The 18,764-nt window shown below is 39.8% G+C and overlaps 1 protein-coding gene across 3 annotated transcripts in view; it reads left to right on the top strand.

Moving 5' to 3' along the window:
• The window catches only part of GNG2 (G protein subunit gamma 2), a 138,806-nt gene extending 122,335 nt beyond the window's left edge, over positions 1–16,471 (top strand). For all 3 annotated transcript variants that reach the window (XM_082648108.1, XM_082648107.1, XM_082648109.1), the window contains one exon: positions 13,216–16,471. In XM_082648108.1, the coding sequence (XP_082504234.1) occupies positions 13,216–13,344 (129 nt within the window). In that variant the 3' untranslated portion in view covers positions 13,345–16,471. The remainder of the gene's footprint in view (positions 1–13,215) is intronic.
• The last annotated feature ends 2,293 nt before the right edge of the window (positions 16,472–18,764 follow it).

Genomic DNA, 18,764 nt, shown 5'->3' with positions numbered 1-18,764 from the left:
TCAATTTCAACCTTTCTAAAACTGAATTCCCAGTCTTCCTCCCCAAATCTTCTCTCCCTGCAGCTGAAATGATGGCAACTCCATCTTTCCATTAGATCAGTCCAAAAACTTAGAGTTATCCTTAGTTCTTATTTTTTATTCACACACTATCTCTAATCCATCATAAAATCCTGTGATTCTAGATTCAAGTGCTGTTTATCCAGAATTATACTTCTCATCACCACCTCTGCTGCTATTTCTCTGTTCTGAACCACTGTCACCTCTCACTTAGATTACAGCAATAGTCTCCAGGAATCTCCACTTCTACCCTTACTCCCATAGAGTCCTATTCTCAACACAGCATCCAGAATGCTTCTTTAAAATACGTCAATGGCTCCCCATTTCTCTTACCATAAGCTTTATTGTATAAGTTTTTACTCAAAGATTGATTACCTTCTCAATTAAGCCTAACTATTGCAACCTGTCTTCCATGACCCCCACCCGTATATACACTCTTAATCCCTTTTACCCTTCTCTACTTTTCATTTTCTTATAAAACTTACTACCATCTAACATTCTCTATAGCTATTTATTATGTTTCATTTTCTTCTCTCCATCCTCCTACTCAAATACTATATAAGCAATTTGATTACGCTGTGCATTGGTGTAGTTTGATTCATATTTTTTCATTTGGATTTTGTTGAGTTACTTAAACCTGTGGGTTTGTAGTTTTTATCAAATTTGGAAATTTTCAGTTATTAAGTCTTCAAATATTTTTTCTTTCCTCTCATCCACATACCATCTTTCTCCTCTCCTCAGAGACTCCAATTATATATATATTAGGCCACTTGAAGTTGTCTCCTAGCTCAGTGTGTTCTGGGATTTTTTTGCAGGGGGTTGTTTTTTGTATTGGGGGGGGTTGTTGTTGTTTTCAGTCTGTTTTCTCTCTGTGCTTCACTTTGGAGAGTTCCCATTATTGTCTTCAAGTTCACTAATCTTTTCTTCTGCAATGTCTAATCAGGTGCTAATTCCATTCAGTGTGTTTTTTATCTCTAGAAATTTGCTTTGGGTCATTTTAATATCTTCCATGTCTCTTTTAATCCTATTTTGCTTTCCTCTATTTTCTTGATTATATAGAAAATATTTACAATAGCTGTTTTAACAGCATCCTTATCTAGTAATTTTATCATCTACGTCAGTTCTGGGTCTTTTTCTCCTCATTATGAGATTAATCAATTTGGATTAATTTTTCTCCTCATTATGGGATAGATTTATTCCCCCTACTTATTTGTATGTCTGGATTTTTTTTTTTTTTTTTTTTTTTTGGATTCCAGACATTGTGAATTTTATTTTGTGGCAAACTGAAATTTCTTGTTTCTTTAAATATTTGGGGGTTTTGTTCTGTGGTCCAATTAAGTTATTTGGAAACATTTTGATCTATTCAAGGCTTACTTTTAAACTTTGATAGGTGGGTCCACAACAGCCTTTAACCAAGGCCTACTTGGCACCACTACTGAACACACCCTTTTTAAGACTCTACTTAATCCCCTATGTGTTATGTGATCTATGTACTCTAGCCAGTAGAAACACAAACTATTCCAGCCCTGTGTGATCACCAGGGATTATTTCACTTGATCCTTTCTGAAATTCTTTGCACAGCCTCAAGAAGTTTTCTCCCACATATATGCTGATCAGTAATTAACTAAAGACTCAAAAGGAATCCTCTGGAGGCCTCCAGATTGCTCTCTCACTCTCTCTCACTCTCTCTCTCTCTCTCTCTCTTTGTTTGTGTAAGTGTGTAGCTCTTTCTTCTCTGTCACTCTCTCCTCAACTCAAGGAGGTTCATGAAATCTGTTTGGGTAGCTCCTCCCTGTGCTGTGGCCTAGAAACCATTTTCAAGCAGTACTGCTGAAACATTCTTGGGGCTTTTCTTGCCTCCCTTCTCTCAGGGATCACTGTCCTCTGCTGCCTGTTCTCTACTATTTAAAAAACATTTGTCCACATATTTTTTTTTTCAGTTTTTAAGTTAAAGCAGGAGGGTTTAATTGGTTGCTGTTCCTCCATCATCATCAGAATTGGAAGTCTAGAATACTGCATAAGTTCCCCAAGGACAGGAAGCTTTGTTTATTTTGTTCCCTGATTATGCCAATCCCCCAGAACTGTGACTGGCAATTAGGTACTCAGTAAATATTAGGTGAATGGAATATTTGTTGATTAAGCTTGTATTTGAGAACTTCTTCAGCAATTATTTGAGTGTTTCCTATGTGCTGGCACTGATGACACAGTCGTGAATAAAATAGATATGATTGTTGCCTTCATAGAGCAGAATGCCAAAAGGGAAACATCAAACATCAAATAAACAAACAATGGTTGTAATTATAAATTGTAATAAATGTTTTTCTGTGAAGGAAAAGAATGGTATGCTCTGAAAGAGACTAATGATGAAAGTCATTATTGGATGAGGTAGTCAGTAAAGACTCTGCAAAGAATGCTATTTCACCCCTGAAGGAAGAGAAGAAGCCAGCCTGGTGAGGAGATGGGGAGAAGACTGTTCCAGGGAATTGTATATGTGAAGCTCTGAGGCAGAAAAGAACTTGGAAGTTTCACGAACTTAGAGAGAGGAGACCTGTGTGAGAGGAAAAAAATGCTACAACATGAAATTGGAGAGATGGCAGGCCCAAAGTAAGCAGGACCCACAGGCTGTTTTTATGATGTCTTGGCTTTCCACAAAGTACAATGGGAAGCTCTTGAAAGTTTTAAATAGGGGAGTGATATGAGCCAATTTATATTTTTAAAATATCTTTCTAGCTGTAGTACAGAGAGTACTACTCCTGGCACAATTGTAAAAGTAGAGAAGTTATTTACAACTGAGATTCTTAAAATCTTTTGTGCCCCAAACCTGTTTGGCTGTCTGCCGAAGCATATGGTCTCCTTCTCAGAATAATGCTTTTAAATTACAAAGGAAACGAATCATATTAAAATATAGTTTATCAGAAAACATTTGTGGTACAGCTAAATATATATACTTCTTTATTAACTGATTATATAGGATGTAATAGTGGGTCTATACTTATAAAGCAAAAGAACATAAATAAATGTTGAGATATCTGCAGTAACTGTAATGTGATGGAAAAGATCTGATTTTTATTGGTGACTAAGTCACAGAAACTGTTAATGCTAATTGTGTTGTCTGCATCTATAATGGAAAGAAATGTTAGATTTCCATTTCAGGTTAGTGAAAATAAAGATGTAATTTTTTTTAAATCATTGAACTTAACAGACCACACCCTGCATTCTATTCATGGATCCTGTCTCAGTCCATTTGAGCTACTATAACAGAATGCCATACACTAGGTGGCTTATGAACAACAGATATTTATTTCTCACAGTTCTGAGACTAGAAGTCCAAGATCAAGGTGTCAGTATATGTGGTGTCTAGTAAGGGCCTGCTTCCTGATTTGTAGAAGGCTACCTTCTCTCTGTGACCTCACATGGTTAAAGGGGCAAGGGAGCTCTCCAGGGTCTCTTTTATAAGAGTACTAATTCCATTCATGAGGGGTCTACTCTCATGACCTAGTCACCCTACAAAGGTCCCAACTCCAAACACCATCACACTGGGGATTAGATTTCAACATATGAATTGGGGGTGGGGGGGAAATAAACATTCAGTCTATAAAATATCCCTTGGAATTTTTTATTTAAGAGGTTATTTCAGTAATTGTGGGAAAAGAAGATGGAGGCTTGGACCAGGGTAGTTGCAAGAGAGGTGACAATAAGGGGACAAATTTGAGATATTTTTCTGGGAGCATCCCTATACAGTCTGCATGTACTCAATGGCTTTGGTGGGAGAGCTGGATTTGACGTGAACACAAGTCATGTCTTTCCTCAGGGTGTGCTGGCAGCTATCACCTTGGTAGGAGGTGGGGCTGGAGGTGGAGAGGCTAGGGCCAGAGCCAGGTGCGAGCCAGGGCTTCCTGTCTGCTCAGTGGCTGTTACTGCCCTAATTGGGGTGCGGGCAGGTCCCAAGTTGCTGGAGCAGAAGCTCTGAGGGTCAGGTTTGAGCTGGCTCTGTTCCCTTTAAGTGTGAACTCTCCCCTCTCCCAGCACCAGCACCCTTGGGAGCAGTGCTGGAGCAAGAGGGGCCCACTTGATCTCTCAGCGTCTGACAGGGTACAAGCTGCAGTGGTCCAGCCACAGAGTCCCAGGCTGCTTCTGATGCATTGCCTGTGCGAGTGCCAGTAATGGCTGCCCCCACCCTGCTCACACAGTGCTTCAGGTCTGAGCCACCTCTGTGTCTCTTAGCTGAGTTCTTTCTGTCATGGCAGCGCTCACTCCAGTGTGGAGCTACGACATGAAGTAAACAGGGCTGGAGCATTCACTCCTCAAGCTGGAGAGCACCAGGCAGACATGGGAAACCAGCCAGCCACCCACGCAGTTTGTCAGCCCTCTCCGCTCTGCCTCAGGAGAAATCAAGCACGCATGTGCATTCCTCACAAGCAGACAGAGTCCAGGCTTCCCACAGCCCTTGTGTTAGTCCCCCCCAGCCCTCCAATCAGCCCTCCAATTGTCTTCTCTGTGCCAGACCCCAGGACTGGAGCCTACAATAGGTAGCTCGAACCATTCACTCCCCAGGGAGGATCTCTACCCCTATAATCTCCCTTTTCTTCTGAGTTCCCTCCCTGGGCCGCAGGTCCTGACCTGATTGCTTCTCTTCCCTTCCTACCCAATTCCGTGTACATCTTTCTTTCAGCCTTGGTTGTTCAGGAGTTTTCTGCCAGTTTCCAGTTCGGTTTCAGTGAGAATTGTTCCACATTTAGGTGTTTGTTTGTTGTATTTGTCGGGGGAGGTAAGTTCCAGGTCCTCCTACTCTGCCATCTTGATCACCTCCCAAATTTGAGATATTTTTGTAGGAAGAATCAACAGGATGGAAAAGGGAGAGATTACCTAAAGTTACTGGTGAAATCTTCATGGAAGAACTAGGCCTAGGAATGTGAAACGTAAAAGAATCTGTATGCACAATGTTAGCAAGGATAGTTAGAAAGCAAGAAGATTTGCCAGGCAGACTATTGCTGTGACTCACTGAAAAGTAAGGAACAAGGATGAAGCTATGGGTTCGAAAGAAAGAGCATTCATAAAGAATAAATCAAGAACACTGAGACTCATGACTCAGGTACTCACGAGCTGTGAGAACTAGGGCAAATGTTTACCTAATGAAGCCTCAGCTTCACATATTAAAAATGAGGATAATAATAATAGCTTGTGACCCATAATGTTGTAAGGATTAAATAAAATACTGTATGTAAAGTGGTTAGCACAGTTCTGACATGTAGCAAGGGCAGATAAATATTAGCAATTGTTCTAATTGCTGCTAGGATTCTGACATTGTATTGGACCATCACCCACAGGAGATTGCAATCTAGTTGAGGAAACATGATAAAACACATGATATATTTTTAGAAGGAAATTGTTCAGAGTCAAGTGTTCAAATACAAGATATGAGCAACTCTAAGCTATTAAATTTTGCCCAGTATAGTACTTCCTGTACCATAAAAAGATTTTGAGAGTTTCTGCCACATATTTGTATGTGAGCATTGCAGATGAGTAGGGATACTGTTGGATCTCTTGTTAACAAGTAAGTTTTACATATTACTATTGTCCAGTCTCTGCTGCTTGCAGCTAAGCTCCCATTTGGCATAATAATGATTACAGCTCGAACAATTAAAACAAAACAAAACAAAAAAGAGGTAATTGAGATTCTGAAAGTCTGTTCTTTGCTTTCATTTACAGGAGCTAAGACAAGAACAGGCTGTTTCCTTTTGTTCTGTCATAATACCATTTCATAAAGATGCACAAAAAATTTCAATCAACCTTTGGAACTACCCCTGCATTTGAGTAGTTTGTATGTAGATGGCTGTGGCTTAATGGCAAAACATTAACATTCAAGTTCTTCTTCTGCTGTGTACTTTGCTATATGACATTGAACCACTCATGCAATGTACTGAGCCTAAATTTTTCATCTATAAAAGGAGGATAGGGCTTCCCTGGTGGCGCAGTGGTTGAGAGTCCGCCTGCCAATGCAGGGGACACGGGTTCGTGCCCCAGTCTGGGAAGATCCCACATGCCGCGGAGCGGCTGGGCCCGTGAGCCATGGCTGCTGAGCCTGCGCGTCCGGAGCCTGTGCTCTGCGGCAGGAGAGGCCACAGCAGTGAGAGGCCCGCATACCGCAAAAAAAAAAAAAGAAAAAAAAAAGGAGGATAATAGTTCCTACCTCAGGATTATTTTGTAGATCAATAAAGAAAACTTAATGTCTGGAACAAAATAGAAACACAATAAAAATATTTCTATAAGCAATGTAATACCTATTAAAGAGTGAGAATTTAAGTCAAAACTTGTAACAAGAGACAAAGAAAGTCATTATATAATAACTAGGTTAATTTATTAAAAGGTTACAATAATCATAAATATATACACACCCAAAATCAGAGTACCTATTTAGCAAATATTAACCATTAGTACCATTAAGCAAATATTAACAGACCTAAAGGGAGAAATAGACAATACAGTCATAGCTGGGAACTTTAATACCTCACTTTCAACAATGGATAGATCATCCAGACAGAAAATCAATATGGAAATGTTGAACTTGAACTATACTTTAGACCAAGTTAACCTAACAAACATATACAGAACATCGCATCCAACAGCCACAGAATATACATTCTTCTTAAGTGCACATGGAACATTCTCTAGGATAGGTCAAATGATAGGTCTAAAACAAGTCTTGGCAAATTTAAGAAGCTTGAAATCATACCAAAAATCTTTTCCAATCACAATTGTATGAAACTAGAAATCAATAACAGGAGTAAAACTAAGAAGTTCACCAATATGCAGAAATTAAACAACACACTTGTGAATAATCAGCAATGGATCAAAGAAGAAATACAAAAAATAATTTTTTTTAAATCTTGAACAAAAAGAGGAAACAAAACATACCAAAATGTATGGGATGCAGCAAAAGCAGTTCTAAGAGGGAAGTTTATAGTGATAAACACCTACATTAAGAAAAAACTAAAAATGATTTCAAATAAACAACCTAACTGTATACCTCAAGGAACTAGAAAAAAATAGCTTAAGCACAAAATTACCAGAAGGAAGCAAACACAAAGAGCAGAAATAAATGAAATAGAGACCAGAAAAACAACAGAAAAAATCAGCAAACTTAAGGGCTGTGTTTTTTGAAAAGATGGAACAAAATTGACAAACCTTTAGCTAGACTAAGAAAAAAAGACTCAAATAAGTAAAATTGGAAATGAAAGAAGAGACATTACAACTGATATCACAAAAATACAAAGGATCCTGACACTACTTATGAACAATCACATGAAACAAATTGGATAACCTAAAAGACATGGGTAAGTTTTTAGAAATACATAACCTACCAAGACTGAATCATTAAGAAATAAGGAATCTGGGGACTTCCCTTGTGGTGCAGTGGTTAAGAATCCACCTGCTAATGCAGGAGACATGGGTTCAAGCCCTGATCTGGGAAGATCCCACATGCCGCAGAGCAACTAATCCCGTGCGCCACAACTGCTGAGCCTGTGCTCTAGAGCCCGTGAGCCACAACTATTGAAGCCCGTGTGCGTAGAGCCCATGCTCTGCAACAAAGAGAAGCCACCACAGTGAGAAGTCCGTGCACCACAATGAAGTGTAGCTCCCACTCTCCACAACTAGAGGAAGCCCACACACAGCAATGAAGACCCAATGCAGCCAAAAATAAAAAATAAATAACTAAAATTATTTTTAAAAAAGAAAGAAATAGAAAATCTGAACAGACAAATTACTAGTAAGGAATTGAATCAGTAATCAAAAATTTCCCAATAAAGAGAATCTCAGTACCAGATGGCTTTCCTGGTGAATTCTATCAAACATTTAAAAAATTAATGCCAGTTCTTCTCAAATGCTTCCAAAAAATTGAAGAGTAGGGAACACTTCCAAACTATTTTACAAGCCAGCATTACCCTGATACCAAAGTCAGATAAGGACATTACAAGAAAAGAAAACTGTAAACCAATATCCCTGATGAATATGAATGCTAAAATTCTCAACAAAATATTAGCAAACCGAATTCAACAGCACATTAAAAGGATCATATACCACAAACGAGTGGGATTTATTCCTGTGATACAAGGATAGTGCAATGTATGCATGTCAATAAATGTGATACATCACATTTATAGAATGAAAGATAAAAATCATATGATCATCTCATTTAGATGCAGAAAGAAAATTTAACAAAATACAACACCGTTTCATGATAAAAACTCTCAACAAATTGGGTATAGAAGGAATGTACTTCAACATAATAAAGTCCATATATATATCAAGCCCACAGCTGACATCATACTCAATGGTAAAAGATTAAAAGCTTTTCCTGTAAGATCAGAAATAGGACAAGGTTACCCACTCTCATGACTCTATTTAACATAGTACTGGAAGTCCTAGCCAGAACAATCAGGGAAAAAAAAATAAAAGATATTTAAATAGAAACAAAAAAAGTAAAATTGTCTCTGTTTGTAGATGATGATTTTATATAGAGAAAACCCTAAAAATTTCACCAAAAAACCCCACAAAATCCTGTTAGAGCTAATCAATGAACTCAGTAAAGTAGCTGGATAAAAAATCAACATACAAAAATCAATTGTGTTTCTGTACACTAACAATGAAATAACTGAAAAAGAAATAAAATCCCATTCACAATAGCTTCAAAAATAAAATACTTAGGAATAAATTTCCTCAAGGAGTTGAAAGATCTGTACACTAAAAATTATAAGACTCTGATGAAAGAGATTAAGACATAAATAAATGGAAAGATATCCTGTGTTCATGGGTCAGAAGAATTAATTTTTTTTAATTTTTTAATTTAATTTTATTTATTTTTTTATACAGCAGGTTCTTATTAGTCATCAATTTTATACACATCAGTGTATACATGTCAATCCCAATTGCCCATTTCATCACACCACCACCCCCCCCATGGCTTTCCCCCCTTGGTGTCCATACGTTTCTTCTCTACATCTGTAAAATGTCCATATTACCCAAAGCCATCTATATATTCAATGCAATCTCAATCAAAATTCCAATGGAAGTTTTCACAGAAATAAAAAATTAAATCATAAAAATTCATATGGAACCACAAAAGACTCCACATAGCCAAAGCAATTCTGAGAAAGAGGAACAAAGCTGGAGGCATTACACTCCCTGTTTTCAAACTATATTACAAAGCTATAGTAATAAAATCAGTATGGCATAAAAAATAGACACATGAAACAATGAAACAGAATCAAGAACCCAGAAATAAACCCTAGCATGTACCATCAACTAATATTTGACAAAGGAACCAGAGTGCTTGATGGGAAAATGATAGTCTCTTCAATAGTGGTGTTGGGAAAAATGGATAATCACATGCAGCAAAGTGAAACTGGACCCCTGCCTTATCCTACTCACAAAAGTTAACTCAAAATGGATCAAAGACTTCAATATAAGATCTGAAACTGTTAAACTCCTAGAAGAAAACATAGAGAGGGTAAGCTCCTTGACATTGATCTTGGCAATGATTTCTTGGATATGACACCAAGAGTACATGCAAGAAAAGCAAAAATAAATAAGTGCAACTACATGAAACTAAAAGGCTTCCACACATTAAAAGAAAGAGTCAACAAAATGAAAAAGCAAACTATGGAATGGGAGAAAAATGTCAAACCTTGTATCTGATAAAGGGTTAATGTAAAGAATTCATACAACTTAATAGCAAACAAGCAATCTGATTTAAAAATGGACAGGGCTTCCCTGGTGGCACAGTGGTTGAGAGTCCACCTGCTGATGCAGGGGACATGAGTTCATGCCCCGGTCCGGGAAGATCCCACATGCCGCGGAGTGGCTGGGCCCATGAGCCATGGCTGATGAGCCTGTGCATCCGGAGCCTGTGCTCTGCAACGGGAGAGACCACAACAGTGGGAGGCCTGTGTACCACCAAAAAAAAAAAAAAAAATGGACAGAGGAACTGAATAGACATTATTCCAAAGAAGATATAAATGTCCAACGAATGTGTGAAACAATGCTCAATATCACTAATCAGGGAAGCACAAATTAAAACCACAATGAGATATCACTTTACACTTGTTAGAATGGCTATTACCAAAAAAGACGAGCAATAACAAGTGTTGGCAAGGATGTGGAGAAAAGGGAACCCTTGTGTACTACTGATGGGAACATAAATTGGTACAGCCACTATGGAAAACAGTAGAGAGGTTCCTCAAAAAATTAAAAATAGAACTATCATAGGATCTAGCAATCCTACTTCTGATATATATATATATATCCAATCAACATCTCAAAGAGGTATCTGCACTTGCATATTCGTGGCAGCCCTATTCACAATAGCCAAGTCATGGAAACAGCCTAAGTCCATCTGCGGATGAATAAAGAAAGAAGATGTATCATGTATTATATATTTACAGTGGAGTATTATTCAGCCATGAGAAAGAAGGATATTCTGCCATTTGGGTGGACTCGGAGGGCATTATGTTAGTGAGACACGTCAGACAGAGAAAGATGAATATCGTCACTTATATGTGGAATCTAAAAAACCTGAACTCAGAGAAACAGAGTAGAATGGTGGTTGTCAGGGGCTGGGGGTGGTGAGGGATATGGGGAGATGTCAGTCAAAGGATACAAACTTCCAGTTATAAGAAGAATAAGTTCTGGGGAGCTAATGTACAATGTGGTGACTATAGTTAACAATACTGAATTACATACTTGAAGTTGCTAAGAAAGTAACTCTTAAATGTTCTCACCACAATTAAAGAAAAAGGCAAATATGTGATGTGTTAGGGGTGTTAACTAACCATACTGTGGTAATCATTTCACAATATAGAAGTGTATCAAATGATTACACTGTATACCTTAAACTCACACAACATTATATGTGAATTATATCTCAGTGGAGCTGGAATAAAGATGAATAAAAAATTATTTACAATTTAAAAATAGTGAGACTGACTTTTACACAAATATGCTATACTGGGTTGAAGAGCATCCCCTAAAATTGATGCCCACCTAGAACCTTAGAATATGATCTTATTTGGAAGTAGGGTGTTTGTAGGTGTAATCAAGTTAAGTGGAGGTCATACTGAATTAGGGTGGGCCTAATCTGATGACTGGTGGGTAGGATATTTGGACATAGGCAAAGAGAAGAATGCCATGCGAGGACAGAGACACACAGGAGAGAATACCATGTGAAGGTGGAGGCAGAAAGTGGAATGATGCATCTACAAGCCAGGGTACTCAAAGTGCCAGCGACCACCAGACACTGATTGAGAAGCATGGAACAGATGCTTCTCCATCAGAGCCTCCAGTAGGGACCAAGCCTGCGGACACTTTGATCTCAACCTTCTAGCCTCTAGCACTGACTGAGGGAGTAATTACTGTTATTTTAAGCCACCTAGATTGGGTTTTGTTTAGCCAGAAAGAGGAAACTAACACACATATCAGTACCTATACCTCTTTATATCAGTCAGCATAGACTCGGTTTTGTTGCAGTAAAAAAAGACTCTCTCCTCCGATTCTTAGAGGCTACAATAGCAAAGATATACTTTTCATTCTTCTTCTCACCCACATGTCATCACAGATAGCTGCCACTCCACACCATGTTACCTTCAAGCAACCTCTACTTGGAATATTGCCTCTATCTGGTATGAGAAACATGGAAGATAGAGTCCAAACATTCAGAGATTTATGGGATTAGAAGATGAAATTGATTCTCATTTCCAACCTGTAAACTATAATATTGAAAAGCCTTTAAGTGACAAAGTTCTAATCAACTCAATCCTGGGACAAGGAACAAATCAAGAGTATGGCCACCATGTTTTACTAAAACCTCTGAATCAATTCAGGTGGTTTACAGTAAATGATTTCAGTCAGACAAAATGGCAGAGGCGAACTATGCATTGGTTCTTGAAGCTTCTGCCCCAAAGTGACTCACATCACTTCTACTCGTGTCTCATTGGCCAGAGCAAGTCTGATGCCATTGTATGGGTATGTATAACCCACATATAGGAGGGGCAGTAAATCTTTTCAGAAATACTGCAATCTCCCCACTCTTACAGAGGATTATCCTTTCAGTAGTCACTTTGAGAGGCTATTTTAGTAGTACAGTGATGTGGAGAATGTTTGGAGTGATTTCCAGAGCAAACGTATGAGGTCACATAAGAAATTGACTCTTGACTTTATGATTTTTGACCCCCAATGGCATTCTCCAGATAGATCATCATCCACCTAGTCTCCAGATGTGGTTACAAATAACTTCTAGTTTACTACCCCAAATTAAATCCCCTCTCAAGTAGTGAAAATTTGCCACTGTCAAAGCTGATCAAAGGAAGGTACTCCAGAAGACTACCAACAAGGAGCTACAGAAGTGTTGTGAGAAGTGTTATGAAACAACAGCATCACTGAGATGAGATCACTGACCAGCCTCCCAGTGGGACTCCCTAAAAGGTGCAATGCTTGATTGAAGGAATATATATAATGTGTAATAAATGATAACATATTAATATCTTATCGTACATAATATATATAAAATATAAAAATGCATAACGTATAAGGTTATGTGTGTATGTATAAGTATATAATACCTCTGATGTGTTTGTTAAAAAAGGAAATCAACATGGCTTTAGGCATCCCTAACACAATTTCTGAAGCAGAGAGACACAACTACAGAATGATAATGATGGCCAGCCTATGTGGAAATCTTCCTATGTTCCAGGCACTAAATGATTTATGTGAATTACCTCACTTAATCCTTGCAGCCAGGGCTGGGACTAGGACGAGGGAAGCAACCTACCTGGGGCACAGAATTTGAGGAGACACCCACTCTCAGGGCTGGACAAATACAAGGTTGATATTTGCATGACCCTGAACGCCTCCTTCAGTGTTGTACCCTCAGAGCCTCACCTCACCCTAATCCCGGACCTGCTTGTAACAGTCCTGTAAGGTCAAGATCATCAGCTCCTTTCTTCGCAGATGAGGAAACAGAGGCTTATGGGGCATGAGTATCTTGCTTCACTTGAACCCAGGCAGTTTGGACACCCAGGCCTTAGCCTTGACTCGTTGCGCCTGCATCAATGCCTTCGTCGACGCCCCATCTCAAGTTTTGGTTGTTTTTGTCGTCTTTTCCAGGTGTCCAAGGCAGCTGCAGACTTGATGGCCTACTGTGAAGCGCATGCCAAGGAAGATCCCCTCCTGACGCCTGTTCCGGCTTCAGAGAACCCATTTAGGGAGAAGAAGTTTTTCTGTGCTATCCTTTAAGTCTTCAAGAGGAACCTGAGGAGCCTCGGGGCTCCAGGGACACTGATGTAGAGTTTTTAGCAAAGTGGGCGCCTTTCTAGTCCACAGCATTTAAAGAGAGGGAGGAGAACCATCCTGGAGACTCCAGGCTATGCATGTTTAAAGAACTGGTCCCCTTTATGAGAATGAGAGCTGATCCACACCCCCGAGTTAAGAGATCTGATGTCTGCAGAATTGCCTGGAGGAGGGGAGTATGTAAAGATAAAATCGGTGTCATTTCTTTCCTGCTATCCCTCCCAAACCTTATGTTTCTGCTTCATATTTAAAAAATAAAACAGACAGCTGTACTGAGCTCAGATATATATGACCTTCTTGGAATGAATATTGCCTTTAGAATACCCTTTGACGAGCTGAGTCGTCCAGTGTAGGTGCGGTTCGGTTTAATGGCGTTGATATTTCGTCTTTGTGCCTTTCTTTTTCTTTTTCCCTTCTCCCCTACCCCTCCTTCCACCCCTCCCCATTAGAGTAGTAAAGAGATAAGGCTGGATTTGTCTGTAAGATTGAACTCAAAGGATGAGCGCCCAAAGGGTTTAAGGAGATGTTCCCCGTGGTTTATCCTCATGGTAATAACAACAACAACAACAAATGCCGGTTGTCTGTATTCTTTTATCACTGTTCCTAACATTTGTACATGGTAGCTTTGATTCTGCAAGTAAAAGTAGATCATGTGTTGTGACTGGTGCTTTCATATATTTGTGACAATTTTTGAGTAATACTGCATGAAAATGTCCCCATGTTACATCCATTCAGTTTTACTATAAAGTAAAGAAAAAGTTTTACTATAAACTTTAGAAAAAGAATGAAAGAGAAAGGAAGCTGGGGAGGAAAAAACTCAGTATCTTGAAAATTGAGATGACTTCAGAGCCTTAGCCATGCCTAAAATACCTCCTAGTTAACAGTGGCATCCACACCTCTTCCACATATTTTCCAGAATCCAAAGCATTTTGGTTTGATCCAGGACCCAGGACAGCACAGGGAGGGCCAAGTGACAGAGGCAAGGATTCACCCTGAGTTGGGAAGTGCTTTAATCGAAGAGTCAGAGCAAATTCCCTTTTTCCCTGAATCACAGAAACTCTAGATTGAAAGAAGCCTTTCTGTGCTGTTCTTAACGAGAAAAAACGTGGCCCTTGTTTGTTTAAGTATCAGGAGAAATAAACCCACAACTCCAGACCAGACCCACTCTCAGAACCTGGCTGCTCACGGGCTAGGGAGAAGGGGGCAGCTGCTGCCCCCAGCAGCTCCACCAGAAAGGGTTCTGGCTCTTTTTGCCCCTGAAATGACCTTTGTTTTTTACCCACCAAAATTTTCAATAGAATCTTTTCTTTGTTTTTGTTCTCTGCTTTGTTTGTTAGAGTCTTATTTACAAACTTCCTTGCAGCTCGGGCTCTCTCTTCCCAAGAAATGATGTTGAAAGTGATTTTTCTTTGTGGCTCCACCAGTAACGGGAGGTCTGGAAGTCTGTCTCATTTCTTTCTGTGTCATTCCCAGGCAGGTGTGGGCTCTCTTACAATTCCTTAGTTGCTTTGAAATCCCGAAAGACCATTTCTGAATTAATTTTATTCTCTTTCCATTCTCTTCCTCCCATTAAAAAAAAAAAAGATGGAAAGGAAGGGAAAAAAGAAGATAAAAAGATGTAATATGCCAAGGACAGATCTTGAAACAGACTTGATAAACATTCTCCTTAGCTCCTTGTATGGGCATGACGGTAAAAGAATAAATACATCCAGTTAAAACTCATGCCTGGGGAGGGGGAGGAGAATATTAAGACATTGTGAAGTGTATGAATGCACTCCTATAACCAGATACTTCTGTTCAAACCTTGGGATTTTGCTACAGTCAGTGGGACACTGAAGAAGATTTAGAGGGGAAAAACCCTGGCAGAGTATGTATTAAACTACAGTATTGTACCATTGGCTTAGTAATACTGTGGAATCAGCTAAAACCCAACCACATTTTTAAAATGAGCAGAAATATGAATTGAATATGTGGTCACATAAAAACAACTGTGAATAAAACACTCTTTGGTGGTGATTAAGGCGTCATTATAAGACCCTGATGCTTTTCATAATCCACACCATTTACTTTTCTCAGAAGGACTCTATATTTTCATGTAAAGCTAGGTCTTTGGAGCAATTAAAATGTAATTAAAACTTTTAGGAATACAGCTCTGGTAATTAAAAGTTAAGGAAGTTCCAAACTTCATGTGACCTTGTTTGTCAAAGGAGAAAGAAGGCAGAAAATACACAGCCCATCTGAAATTAAATTTAAGAAAAATGTTTGACTTTTTCATAATTTCATGTGCTACAGAAGGGAATTATAATCCCAGAGTTTTTCTATGAGTTTTGACTTATTGGTATTTTTACTTGTTAAGGGGGAACTAATCTTTTGATTACTTATGCCTCTAAAGAGTTTTAATTCTTTTAGAAATTTAACAATCATTTTCACCAGCATAATTTTATCTTAAGGGGTATACTAATAGGAAAACTTAGCTTAATTATTCAAGGCCCTAATTTACATATATAATATATTGGGTAGTAATGAAAATCTGCCATGGAATTCTTTAAACAGTAATAATAAAGCTCATATTTAGAATGCAAACTCTATTAAGAAAAAAACCAATCTTGCCTCATCCTCAATATTAAATCTGTTTTCTTTTTTTTTTCTTTCCATTTTAAACCAAGTGCTATTTAAGTCAGAGTGTGTGAATAAGTACTTTGAACTGAGGCTAATTTTGCTAATAATATTTGAAAGAGATTGCTCACCAAGGAAAAGTTTTAAACCATTTCTCCATATACTCATATTTACAAAAGACATTTTGAGAAGCATGCTGTCTTAAGGGATTTTTGTACTTTTTTTTTTTAATATTTGCTTCTAGCTGCTCCTGGCAATGGTGAATTGTTACGTATACATTAATGTTTTCCCAGCCCTAGAACTGTTCACATTTTTCCTATATAAGATCTATGGAGTGTATCTTTCAAAGAGAGGGAAATACAGAAATGTTAAAGCAGAAAAACCTGAATGTGATGTGTACATTTTCATCCCCCCATGGACAATGTATTTGTTTTAATAAATGGAATTTTCAGATTCATTTCATATGCAATCGATTTTATTGTGAAAGCCCGTGGACCACCTCGCCCATCGATTCTATGGTTATTTTGAGAAGGATGATGACACGTAACAAGATAGATGAGGAAACAGGAATTCGTGACTTTTCTTTAGGGGTTTGTTAATAGAGGCACCTAAGGAGGGAACATCTCACATGAGGCTCTTTAAAAGCCTTTCTCCCTGGGGACAGTGCCTGGGGACAGAGAAAGGTGATGGGGAAGAGTCCAGGCTCTGGCAGGCTGGACCGTGAAGATACCTGAGGTGCATTCACACTTGAATATGTTATGGGTATGCCACACGGGGATTCCTCCTCTACAAAAAGAAAACATTGAACAGAAAACATGCTGTTCTCCATAAGCTGCTCATGATTTAAAAGGAGGACTAGAGAAGATAAAGGCTTAGAACTCTAGATTCACAGCTTCTTGGAGATTTCTCAGTCAAGATACCCTTCTGTATGTCCTTCAAATTATGCCAGTGAGTAACAGAGCCTGTTAGTAAGGAGATGCTGGATCTCCCAGGATTCGTGCCTGCGACAAAAGCATCTTTAAACTTCCAGGGAAGGGGCCACTTGGAGTTTGTGCATTTGTCCACTTACATCATTGTTTCTCAGACTGTGATCCCTGGATCACCTGTTTCAGAATCACCTGGAATGCCGATGAAAAAGGCAGACATTGGGCCCCCCACTAACTCAGAATTGCTAGCAGTGGTGCTTAAGACCGTGCACTCCATTGCTGGCTTTTCATCACGCCTCACGAAAGGCACAAACTAATTGACAACACGCTGGCTCTTATTCCCACAGCTGCAGGAAGTAGCTGCCCTGGAGTGAACACGTGACCCGCGACTGAGAATCTCGGCAGCTCCCAGACGTGCGACGCAGAGAGGAGGAAGCTGGTGGGTTTTAACTCTGCTCCTGTTCTGTTGAGCCCCCAGGGGAGGATTGCCTCCAGCTCTGGTTCTTTAATAAGCTGCTAACATTTTACACAGCACAATGACGTGGGAATTGGAGCTGGGTCAGCTCCAATCCACAAATTGCAAATAATTTGCCAAGGGAAATCCCTTTCCCTTCGGTTCTGCCCCAAATCTACATTCTCTTCTATTTAGAACCAGGAGACTCAGGCAGAATTTATTTTTAATGAAGGGGGTCACGGGCTCCCGGGCCTTCCTCAGTAAGAACTCCTACTGCTTCTCCATGTCCATAATAAAAGAAGCCCAGAGGCAGGGTGTACCTCCACACCAAGGTGACAGACAGATGGTGCCTGGTGACCTCAGTTCATACTGTAGGCAAGCCAGAGCCCAGCAAGCATGAGCTGGAGAACAGGAACAAGGCCCCAGAGTTCCATGTGACCTTGGCCAAGTCCTTTAACCTCTCCATGCTATAAAATGGGGACAGTGTACCTGATTCACTTGCCTCACACAGTTGTCTAAGCCAAATGAAAGAGAGTAGGTAAAGTGCATCGTGAAGAAAGAGGTGATAAAGAATCACTAGACCCTGCTTGCACAACTTTCGAAGAGAGGAAAAATCTAGATCATTCCTTCTTGCCTTTTGACTCACTGCCTTTTCTCTCTACCCCAGGGCTCTGTGGTTCAGACCCTCAATGCCTCATGTCCACCCACTGGTGTAGCCACTCTCTCATCTCCTCCCACTCTAAGTCATGCCACTTACCCCCGAGCATTCATTAATCAGGAGTCCTCTGGAGGCAAGTGGCAGAAATCTAGCTGAAACTGGCTAATAACCGAAGAGCTCAGAAACAGATCCCCATTCAGCCTCAGCTGGATCCAGGTGCTCAGATGATGTCATCAGATGTCTCTCTCATTTCCTCGGCTCTGCTTTCTTTTGTGCTGGTTTAATTCTCAGACAGACTCTTCCCCTGCAGCAGCAGGATGGTATCTGCAGCTCCAGGCTTACATCCCACCAGTTTAGCCATCACAGAAGAAAGATAATGGCAGCTCCAGCAAAAGTCCCTGGCTGTATCCCCGAAACACTTCCTAAGACTCTTATTGGCTGGATCTGGTTCATGTGCCCACCCATCCCTGAACCTGGGCATAGAGATCACTCTGCCACACAGGCAGGAGAGTGGTTCCAAGGAAATTGAAGTACTTGTACTAGAGGATCAGGGATTGAAGGTTAAAGGCAAAAATAACTGGTGCCAACCACATCCTGCCTGACGTATTGATGTAACCCAGACCTCCCCACATGCAGCCACCCAGGGTAATCTGGCTCACGGAGCTCTTATCAACCCATCAGGTCCACACGCAGCTGCCTGGCTGGCAAGGCC

This window comes from Grampus griseus (assembly GCF_964374135.1).
Source record: "Grampus griseus genome assembly, chromosome: 2".
NCBI lineage: Eukaryota > Metazoa > Chordata > Mammalia > Artiodactyla > Delphinidae > Grampus > Grampus griseus.
Note: the sequence above shows the minus strand (reverse complement) of the source record. Positions and strands in the feature narration are given on the sequence as shown.